At 37.8% G+C, this 19288-nt stretch overlaps 1 protein-coding gene across 2 annotated transcripts in view; it reads left to right on the top strand.

The window, feature by feature from the left end:
* The window catches only part of LOC101850776 (dynein heavy chain 10, axonemal), a 98424-nt gene that overhangs the window by 31047 nt on the left and 48089 nt on the right, over window positions 1–19288 (top strand). For both annotated transcript variants that reach the window (XM_035973794.1, XM_005091495.2), the window contains 16 exons: window positions 752–895; window positions 1759–1848; window positions 2128–2250; window positions 3439–3672; window positions 4753–4976; window positions 5603–5771; window positions 6421–6521; window positions 7496–7679; window positions 9010–9144; window positions 10704–10856; window positions 12243–12431; window positions 13972–14118; window positions 14476–14667; window positions 15585–15703; window positions 16700–16994; window positions 18219–18476. In XM_035973794.1, the coding sequence (XP_035829687.1) occupies window positions 752–895; window positions 1759–1848; window positions 2128–2250; window positions 3439–3672; window positions 4753–4976; window positions 5603–5771; window positions 6421–6521; window positions 7496–7679; window positions 9010–9144; window positions 10704–10856; window positions 12243–12431; window positions 13972–14118; window positions 14476–14667; window positions 15585–15703; window positions 16700–16994; window positions 18219–18476 (2757 nt within the window). The remainder of the gene's footprint in view (window positions 1–751; window positions 896–1758; window positions 1849–2127; window positions 2251–3438; window positions 3673–4752; window positions 4977–5602; window positions 5772–6420; window positions 6522–7495; window positions 7680–9009; window positions 9145–10703; window positions 10857–12242; window positions 12432–13971; window positions 14119–14475; window positions 14668–15584; window positions 15704–16699; window positions 16995–18218; window positions 18477–19288) is intronic.

The following is a 19288-nucleotide window of genomic DNA, read 5'->3' as shown; positions in this document are numbered from 1 at the left end:
CTGTTGTGGGCGTTTATTTAGGGTCTAACAAGGTGTCCTTTTAAAGCTTTTATATTCAAACAAAACTGTTCTTTTTCAAGAGGTGTTACTTGTGTGTGTTAAGTCAGATGAATGAGTTAGTAGTTTGATATATGTGTGGCGCCATGGGAAAATCAGTCACACGTGGCGAAAATAACAACATAGACAAATCATGTATTCATAACGTACATTATCTTCTTAGTAAATAAGCATTTGCTGATTGTGAATGCTAATAATTAGAAAACGGGATATGCATATTTTAAGTTAGTCATTTTCCACTGGTGCCGATTCCTGAGAAATCTAGGTTTGAAATTTTGACGTTTTATTTCCCCTAACACTAGTGATGTTTTAAAAAACATTGAGAAAACACATTTCTAGTTGTTTTTAAAGTACTTTGTTTTCAGAACATATAAATAAGATGATGAAGTCTTTCGCAATGCCTAGAAATGATCTCTTATAAACTATCAATTTTTTCCCTTTTCTTTGGCAATATCTCAAGTTGAGGACTAGCGACATCCAGTTTATTTTCCTGTGACACCTTACATATAAGTTAGAATTTCCAAATCTGAAGCAGACAGTGTATGCTTTCATTCAAATCTGAAGTACTTATTGTTTACTCATAATTATCTTGGCACCTCTATCAATGTGCTATAGGATGTGAAAGAAGTTGAGGTGACATGGAACAACATTGTTTACCCATAATTATCTTTTCTTCTCTATCAATGTTCTATAGGGTGTGAAAGAGGTTGAGGAGACGTGGAACAACATGAAGTTCAGTGTCCATGCATACATGAAGGGGACATCAAATCGTGGGTACATCCTCGGAGCTGTGGATGAGATTCTCCAGAGCTTGGATGACTCCTCCATGAACTTGCAGGTACGGTGTTCCTTTTAGTTTTTTGTTGATTTTTTTTTTTTTTGGGGGGGGGGGGGGGGGGGGTTCAGTATCCCTTTTTGGGTGCCATGTTAATGAAATTGCTGGTGTTGGGCAACCTTAACTTTTAACTATGAGGATGTGAATAAGTGGTATCCTTTATGGCTATGCTGTTGCTAGGTATTCAAACTATTTGACTTTAACTCTGTTTTATTACAGAAAGTCAGAACTGCTAAAAACCAGTGTACCAATGCTCTGGCACAAGATATTTAGAGCATAAGTTGGCTGAAAAAACCCCCATCCTGTCCTACTTCTACAAAGGAAAGCTTAAGAAAGTTGTTTATGAACCTATCTTTGTACTGTTGTGTCAAAATATTGGTGTGTTGATATATATATATAAAGTTTAATGAAATTAAGAATATAAAATAGGACACGTTGAGTTCAAGGTATCTTGTCTTTATCAGATTAGTACAAAGAAAATTGATGACTTTTACATTTGTAAATGTTGAGATAGCATTGCTGAAGATGAAAGAGATTTTCGTTCTATTTAATGTATTTTTTTGCTCTTTAAATGAAACAGGAATAAGTTCTTACAAAGGTCTTCTTCGTGCTTATAAAGATCCTGTTCAATTTTTTAAAGAATAGTATAGGGTCTAAGCATAAACACATAAAATAAGACAAATAATTCAAAGTAGAAAAATGAATGACAGTGGGGTGGGAAGGGAATGGATACTTTACGTATAGGTAGAGGGAACAATTTTCTTATTTCTAAATGACTTTTTACTTTTATGAATATCAATCCTGCTGTATTTATTTTTGAATGGTCAGATATTTATGCAAGTGCAAAATACTTATTCTGTTTTCAGAGCATGTCTGCCTCAAGATTCATTGGCCCTTTCTTGAACAATGTGCAGAACTGGGAGAAATCACTCTCACACATTTCTGAAGTTCTTGATGTAAGTAATATTGTCTGTAAATAAATTGTTTCAATGTTACTTTGTTTTTGTTTATTAAATTAATTGTTCTGGAGAATTTTCAGTAATATCTATATTTTTCTCTTTGCCATTGCCACCCTAATAAGGTTGTGAAGTCATGTTTTCTTGATCATGTCTAATGCTATAACGCAATACAGTCTTGACTTACAGGAGTGAACTTCCACAGGCTGGTGCACAATTTTATTAACTTTAATCAATTCAAAGGTCATTGTAGATTTTGAAAATTGTTTCTATTTGAAGGTGTGGATGGTTGTACAAAGGAAATGGATGTACCTGGAAGGTATCTTCATTGGAGGAGACATCAGATCACAACTGCCTGAGGAAGCCAAGAAGTTTGATCAAATTGACAAAACTTTCAAAAAGGTAAAGCCAGTTAATTTATTTGCTTTGTTACAAGTTATGTCACAATACAGTGGAATCAGGCACTTGACGAATTTTAGGCATATATACAGATTTATTGGTATAATCTTAAACTTATTCATTTGCTTTGCTTGTGAGGAAAAAAAATACCCATTTGTCTTGAATATAAGTCGAGATATTTTGGAATGAAGAGGGTGAGGTTGGCCTTGTGTCATTGGTAATATTAGTGTTCTGAATCTCCAGGGACTATCCTGCATTTGCTAATCGTGAATTTGAGTGGACTTTTTATTCCTTTATTTCTTGATCATTTCTGTTTATTTCAGTGGAGTGATTGTCCGCTTATGTTGGGTTTTTCTGTCTGGGTTTTGAAAAAGTTGGCAAACCTGCATATGTTTCATGCTTAAGGATGAAAAAATGAAATTTTACTTGTAGTTCAACACGACTGACTTTCAAGATGGCTTGCAATGAAAACTTCTCTGTACTAATTACAAGTAGTCTTTGTGCATCATCATCATCATCATCATCATCATCATCATCATCATCATCATCATGAAAAGTACACCATACTCGCTGTAAACTGTTGTAAGCTCAAAATAATTTGGTCTTTCAATTTTCAGGTTCTGTTTTGTCTGCTAGTGGTTGAAAAATGCTGCTAGAGGGTCTTGATGATTTATTGATTTATTGCATCCACATTCATTAATTGAATACCATATTTTTGTCTGGTCTGAATGTTTTTTCTTATGTTAGCCAAATACTAGAAGGAAAACCATGGTATTTTTTGTTCTGTCTTTCATTTCTTCTGACATGATGCTTGTGGGTGGTTGGCGGGTGCTCTGGTGTGGTTTGCTCCTTCTTTCCTATCAAACATCTGTCGTCATTATCTGCCCTCCTTCTTTTTTGTGTATGTTACTCTCTTGTTACACATCTATTCTTCAGCACTTATATGACCTTATTGTGTTGCAAGTGCCGTAAATCTCTTACTAAAACTAAACTAACATGATGCTTTTTTGTTTTTCTTTGTCATCATGCTTTGTCCAGAACTATTCAACCCATTTAGCGTTAATGACTTTCTTTGTAACTGTCGTAAGTTTTTCTAATAGTTTGAAAACTCCTGTTCCTTGTTTACTAATATCAGCCTGTTTAGTGAGGATTGTTCTGTTATTCTTGTTCCATCTTTTTTTTCCCCCCCAGATCATGAATGACACACACAAGACTCCTCAGATCAAGCTGGCTTGCCATGCCTCCAACAGATTACAGGATCTGCAGGCTTTGAGCCTCGGCCTGGAGAAATGTCAAAAGTCTCTCAATGACTACCTAGACTCCAAACGAAATGCCTTCCCCAGATTTTTCTTCATCTCAGACGATGAGCTTCTCAGTATTCTCGGTTCATCAGATCCTGAGTGTGTTCAGGAGCATATGATCAAGGTGGGTAGAACAACATCATCATCAAGGGCCAGATCTGCAACAGACATCAGTGATGATGATTCTTCATTCATTCCTTTGCTTGGATGCTCTAAAAAAAAAAAAAATCACATTATCCTGATCTCTCCCCATCATCCATCTTTTTAGGTTTCCAGAATAGGTTGCTCTTGATCTACCACTGCCTCATATAGCTTCAACTTTGCCAGGGAGAGCCAGATGGTCAAAGCCTTCAGATCTATTTGAGGGTCAACAACTTGGTAGTTGAACACCATGCAAGACATTTATTAAGAATTATGAAGGCATAGACAGTTTTTTTCTGTTTTCTTTTTCCTTTGGTTGGAGTCATGGGAAAGCTGTCGATCCTGGCTAGCTGTGTATCCTCCAGTTGAGTTGAAGTGAGGCTCAAAATGCGTCAAACTTTTCTCAGCTTGAACTGGTCTCATTGGCGATAGCAGAAGCCACAAGTCATCTTAACATTTAATTCTTCAATTTTATTTAAGAAATACTCTCTGCGGATGCATTGGTCATTGTTAGACATTGATGGACAAACTATTGTTATTATTACTACTGAGCACAGTTCTTTGCTAATGGATTTTCTTACCTTCCCTCTTTATAGCTTGACTGTCCTTTTCTTTCTGTTCTGTTCATAGTGTGAATATTCTCACCGTATTTTACCGCAGTCAGTTTCATAAGAATAAAATTCATACATCACACTCACTGTGATAAAAGATTGTTCCACAAATTTATGATGTCAGGAAAAAAGAACTATCTTAATGGCAAGAGGTTAGCATGTAGATAAAATCATGAATGTTCATAATTATTTGTATCTACACATCAAAAAGCTTGCAGAAGATATTAGAAACCAAAATAAGAAGTAAGAATAGAATTAAAGGCCTCCTAGCTTAATATGGAAATGGTTATTTGAAGTGAGAACTTTTTGCACTTAACAAAAAATATCATTGCCCTCTTGAACATGCTTTTTTAATCTCTCAGGTTTAAAGGTGCAGTCAATTTTTGATGTGTTTGTTTTGTTACTTTGAGCTTTTGTTTGAAAATTAAAAAAAAACATCAATATCTCCTCAGATGTTTGACAACATTGCAGCTCTGAAGTTCCAGAAAGGTCCAAACAATGAGACCCTCGCTACAGGCATGAGTTCTGCTGAGAAAGAAGAGATGGACTTCCGCACCAACGTCATAGCCGATGGTCGGGTGGAGGACTGGATGACCTCTGTGCTCAATGAGATGAGGATCACAAATCGGCTGATCACCAAAGAGGCCATCTTCTTCTACTCTCATCAGAAGCCAAGGTTTGTTTCTGTTTTGAGTGATAAAGTCATTATGGTGACTCTGCTTTCCAGTAAAACTTCTGACTTCCTGTTCTTAGTTCTTCATATTCATAGTACTCTTGTGTTCATAATATGATGTGCTTAACATCAACTATTTTGCTATGATAGTAGGAATTTTTGCTTTTATGCTAGCCTTATTCTAAAGGGCTTATGTATATGCACGTTCATTCACTTGTATTTTGTGTTAAGATGGAGGTATTGTTAAACGCCTAGTGCTGTATTGTAAGGGAGTGGGCGCTATAAAAATTATTATTATTATTATTATTGTTAAATTTGCCCAACAAATGAGAGCTTTAGGGGGAAAAGTCTAATGCAATTTTGAACAAAAAAATGTGACAAGTCTGTTTGTTTTGTGGTAAACATGATATTCTGCTCAGTTGCTATGTTTTGTTGGAGTTTTAGAACAAATCTGCTGAAAAATTACTATTGTTGAACTGTTAATAATGTGATATTTTCCGTAACATTAAATTTATTGAGACAATTCCCAAATGAGATCGGTAAAAAAAAAATCAAATATTGAAATCTTATCATGTTCCTGGCAACATATCTTGCTCAGTGCTGACAAAGAATTTCTGAACTTTGTGTAGAGTGGACTGGATGTTGGACTACCAAGGCATGGTGTGCCTGGCGGGCAATCAGGTGTGGTGGACTTGGGAGGTGGAGGATGTCTTCAGGAAGGTCAAGAAAGGTCAGAAGACGGCTATGAAGGACTACGCCAAGAAGCTTCACAAACAGATCGATGATCTTGTCGTCAAGGTGAGAGTTACATGGCCAGCAAAGATTGATCCCTGGATGTTTTGTTTGATATTTAGAAAGTTCTAATTTTTGTTTTTTAATTAATCAATACAAAGAATGGTGAGGAAAATGATGACCCGGTTGTCAAGGTGAGAGTGACATAGCCAGCAAATATTGATTACTGGACATTTTATTTGATATTAAGAAAGTTTTAATGATTACTTTGTAATTGAATATAACAAAGAATGGTAAGGAAAATGATAAGTTCCAATAAGATGGGATCTTGAGGGTTTCTTTGGGATCTGAGGAGCTCATTTTGTGACCTCTGCAATAAAAGAGTTTTGTTTTTGATTGTTTGTATAGCATAATATTTTATTGTAGTTGGCTTCCTGTCTGTTTCAGTTTCTCCTCTTCCCCTCTGCCCCCCCCCTGTTTTCCTCTCCCTATTCTCCTTTCATGTGGGTGGTTGACAGGTGCTCTAGTGTGGTTTGCTCCTTTTTTCCTATCAAACATCTATTGTCCTTATTTTTTCTCCTTCTTTTCTTTGTATATTACTCTCTAATCATCAGCACTGATATGATGTATTTTTGTTACTAGTGCCATAAAACTCTAAATAAAATTAACTAAATCTCCCTCCCCTTAACTATGCATTCCTGGGTATCACCCTCAGGTGAGATCTCCTCTGTCCAAGAATGACAGGTCAAAGTTCAACACAGTTTTGATTATTGAGGTGCATGCTCGTGACATCATTGATGGATTTGTGAGAGACAGGTAGGCTTTCCTTCCTATGCTTGGTGTTGCATCCAGATTATTGATCTCATTTTCCTTTCATTTGTCTTTGAGTCTCTTGTAACATATCAACAATTTTGTAATAGACTCTGCCATACGCCATTTTGAAAAGTGACGTATGATGAAGTTGTACACTGAGCAGTTGATGCCCAGTGTTTATGGAGATATATCTGATTAGGTGATGCTATGTACCAGACAGAGTAAACGCACTGTATGCATTTCTGTTACTTTTATTGTTGAACATTTTTACTGACTTTTTCTTGATTTCCATTTGTTTCTGTATAGCACTTTGTTTGGCCATTTCTTTTGCGTCTTGTTGATTAGTTCTGAAAGAAGAAAATCATTTAGTGTGTTGTTTTGTTTACTTAGGCTTAATTTTTATCATTTTCTGTCTCTTTAAAAAAAAAGAAGAATGCAGTTTTATCTTTGTAAAAGTATATAGGATTGTGGAATCGATTATATCCATTTGCAATTTTTCATTGTTGTTGTAATTTTGTTTTTGAAATGTATTTGATATTAAATGACATGTAAACTAACAAAGTGGATCATAATTTTGTTCACTGGCGTCTGTTGCACAATGGTTAGGTTTTTTGCTGTTGCACTCAGAAAATTTGAACCCGAGTTGGATTTCCATATTGGGAGGTTTTTATTGAGTATCTACATCTGTTTGTTGGAATGTAGTATTCCTCAGTCTGGGATGGCTGTGATTGGCTGGATTGAGGCAGCCAGCTTCCAAAATTATTAAAATTATATTGATGTGTTGATTGTTTACCATATAAAGAAAAAATGAGTAAATGATTCAAAGGGAAGGAGAAAAGCAGCATGAATTTTCCAAAAAGTTATTCTTTTGTTCTTCCTTCGTCTCTTTTGAGTACTAAATTTCTTTCCTGTCTTTAGGAAATTTTATATGTGTAGAATACTAGTAAAACATTTCTGTTAACTTCACACACTTTCAGTATCATGGACGCTCGAGAGTTTGAGTGGGAGTCACAGCTTCGCTTCTACTGGGAGAAGGAACCAGATGAACTGGTGATCAGACAGTGCACAGGAGAGTTTGGCTACGGTTACGAGTACATGGGACTCAACGGCCGTCTGGTTATCACACCGCTGACTGACAGAATCTACCTCACTCTCACACAGGTGATTAGTGGCTTGCTTTCAATTCATTGTTTCATCACTGTCATACCACAATTCTGTCATTCAAAGGCAGAGCTATGTAACTGCACTTGAGATCAAACTTCTACTGTAATTGAGCAGAATTTGTGTTGTGACAAGATGGGATCAGGTGCTCGTCAATTTCTGGGCATGAGGAGTTGTTGGTGTAATCTTAAAGCTTGTTCTTTTGTCTTGCTTTTGATGAAAAATGTACCCATATATCTAGAATAGAAATTGAGGTATTTGTGATTGAAGGAGATGGAGGCTCGCTTGGTGTCAGAAGAAAAATTGGCGAGAAAATGGCTGCCAAAGTTTGGGGACTTTCCTAAGGTTGAAGGTAATTAGAAATTGGAATTTTACATTTGTGAGGCAGCGTGGTGGAGTCAGGCTCTTGTCAAAATAATCAAAGTGAAGAAACTTGCATTTTTCCGCAGGTTTGTGAGTTTTTTTCAAATTTTTGTTTTTTGGCTCAAAACCTCTCAGGCCCATGAAAGAACTCATTTCTGTGTGGATTTTTCTTAAAAATGTTGATTGAAGGCACAAAAAATGTAAATTTTCTGTTACCACGGACTCTTAAGCTAAGGAAATAACTAATCTTTGGTGGCCATTTACTCACTAATTTTACCTCTGAAAACAGATGACCCACCTCCTTCATTGGCAAATATCTTGACTTGTATTCAAGATAAATGGATATTTTTTTCATTGAAATAAAGACAAGTGAACAAGCTTTAAGATGACACCAATAACTCTACATGCCCAAAAATTGACAAGAGCCTGATTCCACCACGCAGCCTCACTTTTTTAATGCTTGTTATCAATGTTTGTAAAATCCTCACAGGAAAATGTTTTAAATGGACATAAAAGGTGTTTAGCCCACAACAAAATATTTTATAAGAATTGCCCAATGTGCGCCAAAAAAATGTTGATTTCTTTGATTTCATTATTTTTATGAGTGCCTGATTTCACCATGATATAATGCCACACACATATATATTACATTAACACAGTCCAAAACATTCATCTATTCTAGAGAATCCTTTTCCCCCTCAACATTGGGTGATTTTCTCGGACAGTTTCGACTGTATATTTAGGTTCAAAGCTGGTCTTTCTCAGATAACCTTTTTCACAAAGCCTGATTTGGCTTTCAAGAGGCGTAAGCTCAAATTCCTGCAGTAATTTTTACACTTAGCAAAGAATATCATTGCACTCTTTAACATGCTTTTTAATCTCTTAGATTTAAAGATACTATCAAGTTTTGATGTCTTTGCCTTGTTATTTTGTTATTTAATTGGGTTTTTTCTAACCACCCACTCAGGCCCTGTCCATGAACTTGGGTGGAGCTCCAGCTGGCCCGGCCGGAACAGGAAAGACAGAAACCACCAAGGATTTGGCCAAAGCTTTGGGCCTGCTTTGTGTGGTCACCAACTGTGGTGAAGGCATGGACTACAAGGTATGTCTTAGTTTATGGAAGAGTTTTACGGCACTTGCAACATAATCTAATCATTGACCAAAATGAAGCCATGCTAAGAAATGTTGTGAATGCAACCGACTTGTGTCTCCTGTGCTAATGTAAACTTGTGCAGTTGCAAGCACCGTAAAACTCTTACTTGACTGAAACTAAATAGGTCATGTGAGTGCAGAAGATTAGAGGTGTTGCTACAAGAGAGCAACATACAAAGAAAAGAAGAAGGATGATAGAATACTAGGTGTGGAGGTTTTTTGGTAGTTTAGTTGGTTTTTGTGTGTGCTTGTGTGTGTGTAAGTGTGTGTGTGTGTGTGTGTGTATGTCTGTGTGTGTGTGTATGTCTGTGTGTGTTTGTGTGTGTGTGTGTGTGTGTGTGTGTGTGTGTGTGTGTGTGTCTGTGTGTGTTTGTGTGTGTGTGTTTGTGTGTGTGTGTGTGTGTGTGTGTTTGTACAAATGTACATATGAGCGCATTATTGATTGAACTCACAATGCATGGTGTCAGTCTAGGAATATATCCAAGTTCATTGAAGTTTTTAACCCCTTCATTACGTACACAGGATCAATTTGTGCTTCACTGAGCGCAAAGTTTAATCCCCAGAGATGAAAGATGGTGCGTGATTTATGCGTCGATTGCCTATAACTAGATCTAGTTTGTGAATCTGACAAACTGTCTCTTAAAGCGAAAGATTTCTTCATTTTGAAAAATTATCATTGAATCTGATTCCCCAATTAATTTTACATATCATGTTTAATAGGAACAGTATGGCAAATATACAAAATATAATGAACAGCACTTGTCATTATGGTCCTTTGCACTTTGCAAGGCGTGACAAGTCCCATTATCATAGCAGCATCTCTCCTCTTTTGTCACAATTTCTGAAAAATGACAAATGGTGCTTATCATATAGGTCACAAAGAGGTTAATACTTTGATTGAAGCTTATGTTTTGTTTGCTTTTTCCTGTTTTTAAAAGAAAAATTGATATTTTCATAACAGGAAACTACATAAAGGCGCTATTTTTATTACTTTTATTTCGTAGTCAATCTTTAATCCATCCATCCATCTGTCCATCCATCCACTCGCACAACCACTAAACCTCCCCCCCCCCCACTTGCACACCCACCCACCCTTCCATCCATCCATCGATCCATCCATCCATACGTCCATCCATCCATCTGTCCACCCACTCGCACACCCACCCCCAACTTGCACACCCACCCACCCTTCCATCCATCCATCCTTCCAGCCATTGATACATCCAGCCATCCATCCATCCTTACATTATTTTATCTATCTTTTGTTAAATCCATCCATCTGTCTATCTCTCAGTAGTAGTGTTTATTCTTTGCATGGCTGGTTGGTGGGCACTCGGGTGTGGTTTGCTCCTTCTTTTCTACCCAATACCTGTCAACCTTTATCTCTCCTCCTTTTCTTTTTATGTTACTCTCCAGTAACACCTCTAATCTTCAGCACTTACATGACCTATTTGTGTTGCAAATGCCATTGAAGTCTTACTGAGACAAATTTATCACTCTTTCCTCTAGGCGGTAGGCAAGATTCTCTCGGGTCTGTGTCAGTGTGGAGCCTGGGGCTGTTTTGATGAGTTCAACCGTATTGATGTCTCTGTGCTCTCTGTCATCTCCACACAACTCAAGACCATACAGAACGGACTGGTGCTCAAGCTAAAGAGATTCCACGTGAGTAATGACAGCAGCCGTAAGGTCGTGGTTTCGAATCCCGCCAGGGGCCCGACGTTGTGTCCTGGGGAAAGGCACTTTACACGAATTTTCCTCACTTCACCCAGGTGGGAATGGGTACCCGGCTATAGACAGCAAAAGATCTTGTCAGTTTGAGTGTTAGAGCGCTTAATCAGCTGCTTGCACTGTATGCTTCCTGGGAAGCTGAGAATGTTTCGGAGTGTTCTATGGTCTGCTGGGGTAATAATATAGTGTAAAGCGCATAGAGCCTGCTGTTGAGCGGGGATATGCAGGGGATATGCGCTATACAAATGGTATTTATTATTATTATTGTTATTATATGGATAATCATAAGGATAATAATAATGATAGTAATAATAATGATAATGATAATAATGATAATAATAATAATGATAATAATGAAGCCTGTTAAAAAAACAGAGAAATAAGAAACTTTTTTGCACCCTCTTGTGTCGCGTTAAGGAGTACACGCTACTTGACACAAACTATTTCCTTAGCTATCAAAGTGTTCCATATTCTCCTAGAAGAGACTATTTTGTCCTCTCTATTTTAAATTTGTCGCTAAAAACCCATAAACGACAATTTGTCAAAGCCAATCTGGGTTGAGAGGGATACAACATCCCAGTGGAACGACAGAGACACTCAATAAAAGTTCACCTCCGATGGGGACTGAACTCATGTCTTCTGTGTGCCTTGCCAAAGTGCCTAACTATTACTCAACAAATGCTGCTTTAACTCTTTGATTACGGAATGCCACACCGGTGGCATTTTTGGGTGTACTAATTGAATCAAACCCAAGATCTACCCCTGGTTGTGTATTACATTTACTTCCAATTTTCATTGATATTGTTATTTTCTGTCCGATTACGCATAGTTTGAGTGCTCACACAAACAAATCCATCGATATTTAACTGAATTATAGCTGTTATAACCCTTTGAGCCCTGACCTCCTGAGGCTACCATGCCTGAGCTCCTGAACAATGTATTACTAACATTCATGTGATCATAAGAATCACATTCCACATCCCACACAGGCTAGTCCTTGTCATTACCAGCATCTAATTCAGAAAGATCTTCAAAATAATCAATAATGTCTTGAGTAGTAAATGCTGTTTTTCGTATGTACTTTTGTCTCAGGTGGGCCGGGTTGGAGAAGGGGTCTCGTTCATTGCTGTACCGATGGCTAGGCATACGGGTAGTATTACGTGCTACCAGTGTACCAGTGGCAAGGGCTCAAAGGGTTAAGGAATCCCTTTTGTACCGAAAAAGTTAATTTAGTGAAGATAATACATTTGGCCAAATAAGTGGTCAAAGCAACCGAAAGATGTCAGTTACTGAATGTGTCTCTATGATAATCTTCCACAGTTTGAGGGGCAAGAGATTGACCTGGATTCGAGAGTTGGTGTTTTCATCACCATGAACCCAGGTTATGCTGGACGTACAGAGCTGCCTGAGTCTGTGAAGGCGCTGTTCCGTCCAGTGGTGGTCATTGTGCCGGATCTGCAGCAGATTTGTGAGATTATGTTGTTCTCTGAAGGCTTCCTCCTGGCTAAGGTTTGTTTTGTTTTGCTTGTGATTTTGTTTTGTTTTTTTCAAAGAACTTTCATTACTTTCTTTTACTTTTACTTTTTCATCCTCTGTTGCCGTTAAGGGGAGATGCAGTTTTCTATGGTAGGCCAGCTCCGCAGCTCTTTCAGTTCTGATATTATGTTTTCTTAGGGTTTCCTTGACTCCTTCAATCCACCTTTTGCAGGGCCTTCCTCTTCCTTTGTTACCTGAGTGCTTGGTGTTGTAGGCTCTTGACATGCAGATAAGTTTGATTATCATACACCAGAGTTTTGTTGGTGGGTGCTCTGGTGTGGTTCGCTCCTTTTTTCCTATCAAACATCTCTCATCCGTATCTCTCCTTCTTTTCTGTGTTTGTTACTCTCTTGTAACACCTTTAATCTTTGGCACTTATATTACCTATATGTGTTGTGAGAGCAGTAAAATGCTTACTAAACCATAAACACTTGAGGTGGAGTTTAAGCATTTGGAAGGGAACTACTAAGATGTCATGGAAAAAATAAAGTATAACCCCTCCGTGTCTTTGCGCACCCCAACAATCACTGCTAGCTGTTTTCTTTTCTTGTGTGACATAGCTACAACTCACAGTGACCATGAAAGTTGCTAAGCTTACTAGGTCAACAGTTCAGAATGGTGGGAGCTTTACTCCTCTCTTACCAACCATTAAAGTGATTTTTTTAAAGGGGGTGGGTGGGTAGGAGCGTGAAATTGTGCAAAAGTTGTTTTTCTCTATTTGTTCCTGTATTTATTCTTTAAAAAATATTATTTTTTTGATTTCATGCATATCTCGTATGTATTTCACAAACATCAAGACTATTCCTTGATGGCAGGAGTATGCCCATGGTAGGCCCTACTTGTTGCCAACCCATTTGTTATTTAGCTTCAACAATTTTCTATATGCTACCCGAGACTTAGTTTTCTTCATTCTTTATTGAACCTATACATTTATCCACTCAAATTCGGCCTTGTTTAAAACTTGCTTGTATATCGTCACCCAATTCTCATGACCTAAACAAACTTGATTTTCTTCTGTTTTATATTTGGACCACTGAGTGTAATAACTCAAAATCTGCTAAAGTAACAGCTTTCTCATGTATCATCTCCCCTGTCATTTCTTTGAGCAGATTCTGGTCGATTTTTTATTTGATTTGATGGATTTTTACTTCATGTTTTGCAAATGCAGGAGCTATTCTTGTACATGGGGCTTTTTTGCTTATATCTGGAACAAGTATTGCAAAAGGAAATTAAACTCTTTGATAATTAAAAAGAGCAAAGCTAAGGCTATTCCGTCCATATCTACATTCTTCTTCTTCTTCTCCTCCTCCTCCTCCTCCGTCTCCTCCTCCTCTTCCTCCTCCTCCTTCTTCTTCTTCTTCTCATTTACCTCTAAGCTGCAGGTCCTCCAGGCTTCTATAGACTTTTGGGTCTCTCTGCCGAGAGTTGGATCATTATTAATTATTTCCTTCTAAATGCTCTGAATTTATTAGCACTTAGCCATGTGTTATCACCCATGTCATTCATTGCTCAGATTCTGGCCAAGAAGATGACAGTTCTGTACAAACTGGCCAAGGAGCAGCTGTCCAAGCAGTACCATTACGACTTCGGTCTCCGTGCCCTCAAGTCTGTGCTGGTCATGGCTGGAGAGCTCAAGAGAGGTTCACCTGACCTGGCAGAGGTAGGTTGGTTCCTCCATCAATTTGTCGCATCGTCGTACCGGTATACGGTCATCTGCTCATGCTGTCACATTTGTTGTCACATAGTCTCACCCTAATGCGGTCACATCGTCGCACCATGACATGGTCACATTGTAACACTGTAACCTTGTCATTATATTTGTTGTCACAGTGTCATACTGTCATTTTTTCACACTGTCACATTGTCACGTGATAACCTTGCCATATTGTCGTACTGTCACATTGTGCCAGCTTCCGGAAAATGAAGGGTTATTGTATGTTGTGTTGTGTTGTGTTGTGTTGTGTTATCTCATCTCATCTCATCTTATCTCACCTCACATACTGGTCTGTGTTTCCAGGATGTGGTGCTGATGAGAGCCCTGAGAGACATGAACCTACCCAAGTTTGTGTTTGAAGACGTGCCACTTTTCCTGGGCCTCATTGGAGATCTGTTCCCTGGCCTGGACTGTCCTCGTGTCCGCTATCCCAACTTCAACGATGCTGTGGAGCAGGTGCTGCAAGACAATGGCTACATGCTTTTGCCCCACCAGGTACGTGCCTGAACAGGCTTATTAAATTATGAAGCTTTGCTGTGAAATCTGGCGCTCGTCAAAATTATGAAATTGAAGACACTGGCATTTTCCCGCCACTTTGGCTATTTTTGTCAAATTTTTTTTTGGCTCAACATTTTTTGTTGTTGTGGATTTTACTGAAAAACGTCGATTACAGACACATAAAATGTAAGTGTTCAGTTACCACGGGTTCTTAAGCTATGGAAACAACCAAACTTTGGCGGCCATTTTCTAGCTAATTTACTCTCTGAAATAATGTGACCTCCACCTCCTTCAATTGCAGATATCTCAATTTCTATTCAAGATAAATGGGTATTTTTTTCATCGAAGGCAAGACAAATGAACAAGTTTTAAGATGATACCAATAACTCAACATGCCCAAAAATTGATGAGAGCCTGATTCCACTGCGTTGTGTCACATTTGTTTTTTGCTTGGATCCAGGATTTAGAATGCTGCTTCCTTACCCTCTGTAATGTCTTTTGCCTCTGAAAAATAAACACAATATTTCCTTTAACCCTGACAAAAACTTCCAGACTAGAGAGCTTTTTTTGCCTGACTCTGTTCTCAAAAGTCTGTTATTGTATAGCAATGGAGAAGGAAAAGAAGAAAATTTTTGAAAGATCAGATCAGATCAGATATTTTTCTGAAATTCAAGGTTAGAAAAACAGGGAGAAGAAAAAGAGTACGAAAAAGAAAAGATAAGGTCGGGTCCTATCAGATTATTTGTCCTGCCTTTAAGGTAAAAACAAGGGAGGTTAAGAATACGTAAAGATAAGGTCTGATAGCATCAGATATTTTTCCTGCTTTCAAACTGAAAAATGTGTGTATATTATTATTCCTCGCTGGTAATTATTTAAAGTAAAGTTGCCATACTTGTTTTGTTTATTGTGCACAGGTTGACAAAGTGGTTCAGATGTATGAAACAATGTTGACAAGACACACCACCATGATCGTGGGACCCACCGGAGGAGGCAAATCTGTGGTGATCAACACTCTCGCCCAGGCTCAGACCAAGTGGGTCGCTGCTTTAGAAGTTCTTAATTAATTATTGCTTCTCATCTTGTTTTGGTTCTGATATTAGATAAGCTAAGATAAGATAAGATGAGATAAGATAAGATACATCTTTATTGTCCAGATCCTGGCACATTGGTTTGGTGTTTCACCACGTGTACACACACACACACACACACACACACACACACACACACACACACACACACATGCACACACACACATGCACACACACGTAGGCTTACAATCACATGCATAATATAAATGAGCAGCTATATAAACAATAATAATCGTAAGCTAGATACACACTCAATGTTATTTTGATGCATGCTCTAAGGTCGTAAGTATACTTATACAAGATGGTTAAGATTGAAGCATTTTGATAGATGATGATAAAAATGATCTTCTATATCTTTCTTTGTTACAGATCAGAAGCCTAGGTCTTTTGCTTCTGACTGATGTTTTTATTTGAGGGAACAAGGGATGTTTGTTGTCTAAAAAGATGGAATTGCTTATGTCATTTCAAGGAATGAGAACCTGGCCCTTTCTTTAAAGTCATTAAAACGCTTATTTGAAAAGGCAGTTTGTTGGTAGAGCAAGGGATGATAATACTGTCTTGGGTTCAAGTCCACAGCCAACTGCGTTGCATTGCTGGGATATTTTTAGTGACCTAGATTCATGTGAATTGTTGAGGTTTGTGGTTGTGTGTCCATGAGCAAGACACAATAACCCTAACTTAAAAAAAAAATAACAAGGTGCTGCACAGGGACAACTAGCAGTGGCATGTTTTTAGGACATTTGTGAGTTTAAGTATGTATGTTTCTATGTATTCATGCATTTATGTATATGGATATAATATATGTTATGTCATTGTATAGCAAATTTTCCTATATGGATCAATAAAGGTCAATTTTATCATTTATCTATTGAGCTGATATACTTCTGTTTACTCGAACAAACTGAATAAGCAAAGTGACTTTTAAACATCTTTATCCCCAGGTTGGGTATCACCACCAAGCTGTTTGTCATCAACCCAAAAGACCGGTCGGTCATCGAGCTGTACGGTATCCTTGACCCAGTGACCCGAGACTGGACTGACGGCCTCCTGTCCAACATTTTCCGTGACATCAACCGGCCCACAGACAAAAGTGAAAGGAAGTACATTGTCTACGACGGGGATGTGGATGCCTTGTGGGTAGAGAACATGAACTCTGTCATGGACGACAACAGGCTGCTCACACTGGCCAATGGAGAGAGAATTCGGCTGCAGAAGCACTGTGCCATGTTGTTTGAGGTTTGGCTTAGATACACTCCGCCAGTTTGTCACCCATGTTAATAATGTTTGTTTAAGATTTAGCTTAGATACGCTCCGCCATTTTGTCACCTGAGCTATGTTGTTAATGGTTTGGCTTAGATATGCTCTGCCATTTTGTTACATAACTTTATTTAACAAAAATATCTCCTTTTTTTCTTTTCTTATCATTCTGTTATTGTCATGTTGGTTTTGATGTTTATTTCATTCTTTAAAAATTAATGTTTATTTTTACAGTTCTCAAAATTTGAATATTTGTTTATGAAAAAAGCTTTTGTGATTACTTTTAAAGATATTTTTTAAAGATATATGCATTTGGGGCTTTTTGCGGGGGGAGAGAAAGGGGATGTATTAATTTTTATCCTTTTTTAAAAATAAGTGTTTAAAAAATTTTTTCCGAAAGTATCCCCGATATATCGGCGAGAGTCCACTCCCCTTGCAGACGTATTTCCAATATATAGGCAATGATAGGGTGCCTCAGTTTTGTTTTGTTGTAACATGATCTGTCCTTTATAAGTACTTATTATTATTATTGAAAACTTGGAAAGGATTTAGAAAATGAAAACCTCTAGTTTCACTTTGTCAAAGCATTGGTTTGGTGAAAGAGTGAATTAGTTCCTGCGGTCTTGAATCAACAGAACGATGTATAACCGTAAAAAAAATGTGGAATATTGCTTTCAAATGAAAAGCTGCGCATTTAGAAATTTGGGGATTATTCTCTTGGCCTGTATATGGTAAGATAGCTATGCTAATTTGTTTTCCCACTTCTGGTGAGTGTGATTTTTTCCGTCAAAATTTAATTTCCTCATTAAAATTAATCCTTGTCTCATGTTGGAATGTATTTTTCATTCAATTTCCTTCAATTTGATATATCATATGTTACCTTTTGAGCGATGGTTATGCTTACATGAAGTTATTTTGTACATCTTCCTTGTAGCCAAATTGAGCAACTAATTAATTACGTTTAGACCCCCAAAAAACAATATTCAGAAAGAGTCTAAAAGATTAATGTTAGTTGAGAGTTGTTTGTAAGTCTTTTGAAATGTTCTTGACTTTTAATGACAAGCTCTTCGTCATGGAAGATCTCAGAACTCAAAAATTAATCATTGGTACAGAGAGAAATATTTTGCTACCTTTGAAGTTATGTCCTGTTTTGAGGCTTGGCAAAACATATCTTGGACTCACATCAAAATGTCTTTTCTTCAGGTATTTGACCTTCAGTATGCCTCTCCTGCCACTATTTCTCGTTGTGGTATGGTCTACGTTGATCCGAAAAACCTGGGCTACAAGCCCTACTGGCAGAAGTGGGTGGCGACTCGACCCACCAAACAGGAACAAGACGACCTGAACCTGCTCTACGAGAAGTACGTGCCCAACTGCATAGACCTGGTCATAGAGGGTATTCAAGATGGCCGCCAAGGGGAGAAGATGAAGACTATCGTGCCCTTGACCAACTTGAACATGGTGAGCTGCTCCTTTCTATCATAGAAAGATAATGAGGGTAGTGACCAGTAATGGTAATTCATGTCTCTGCGTGTTTCTGGCTGCTTTGTTTAAAAAATGCTTTCAGTAGGTTGTGACATTGTGTTAAGGACTTTGAATATAGTGTTTTACACCCCTCATTAAACTTAGTCTATTTGCAAGGAGGGTTGAAATGACCATGCATATCGGGGCCAACCCAGACTTAGTAGGATACTGCTTGTTAGCAGAGAGATGCTTGATAAAATAAAGTTCCTCATGCAGTAGCTGACCTCAAGTCATGAATGTGCAATGCTAAAGGACCTTACCATTGCACTACATAATAGGCTGGTAGGGAATCTGATTTCCCTTGAATTAAGCGTGGATGGAGAGTACCATTGTTATTATTTTTTACTCTTTTATTTATCTGATTTGTCTCAGGAGTATTCTTTGCATCAAATGGCAGGACAAAATGCCTGGTGCTAAAGTTCTCAAAAGGGCAAATGCCGAGAGTCTGTTGTCTATTCTCAAAAGGACTGCTTTTCTGGGCTGATCATGTCTTATGAATGCCTGCTTCTGGAATCCCAAAGACAGTATTCTATTCTGAGCTGTACTCTGGAAGCCTTATATAAAGATACCCTGAAACTGTTTCTACAAATGCATTGGTCATAGACTGAAACTGATTGTTGAAATATTATTTAGAATTATTGTAATTATTCATGGGAATGGGGTCTAATGTATGCAACCCAATATTTTTGTTCCAGTTGTTTGTAGAGGAGCATAATGGCCAGTGTCTGTGCAAGGCCGCTTTCCTTTTT

This window comes from Aplysia californica, unplaced genomic scaffold (genome assembly GCF_000002075.1).
Source record: "Aplysia californica isolate F4 #8 unplaced genomic scaffold, AplCal3.0 scaffold00031, whole genome shotgun sequence".
In the NCBI taxonomy this organism is placed as follows: Eukaryota; Metazoa; Mollusca; class Gastropoda; order Aplysiida; family Aplysiidae; genus Aplysia; species Aplysia californica.
The sequence above is the reverse complement of the archived record's forward strand: the minus strand, read 5'-3'. Positions and strand labels throughout refer to the sequence as shown.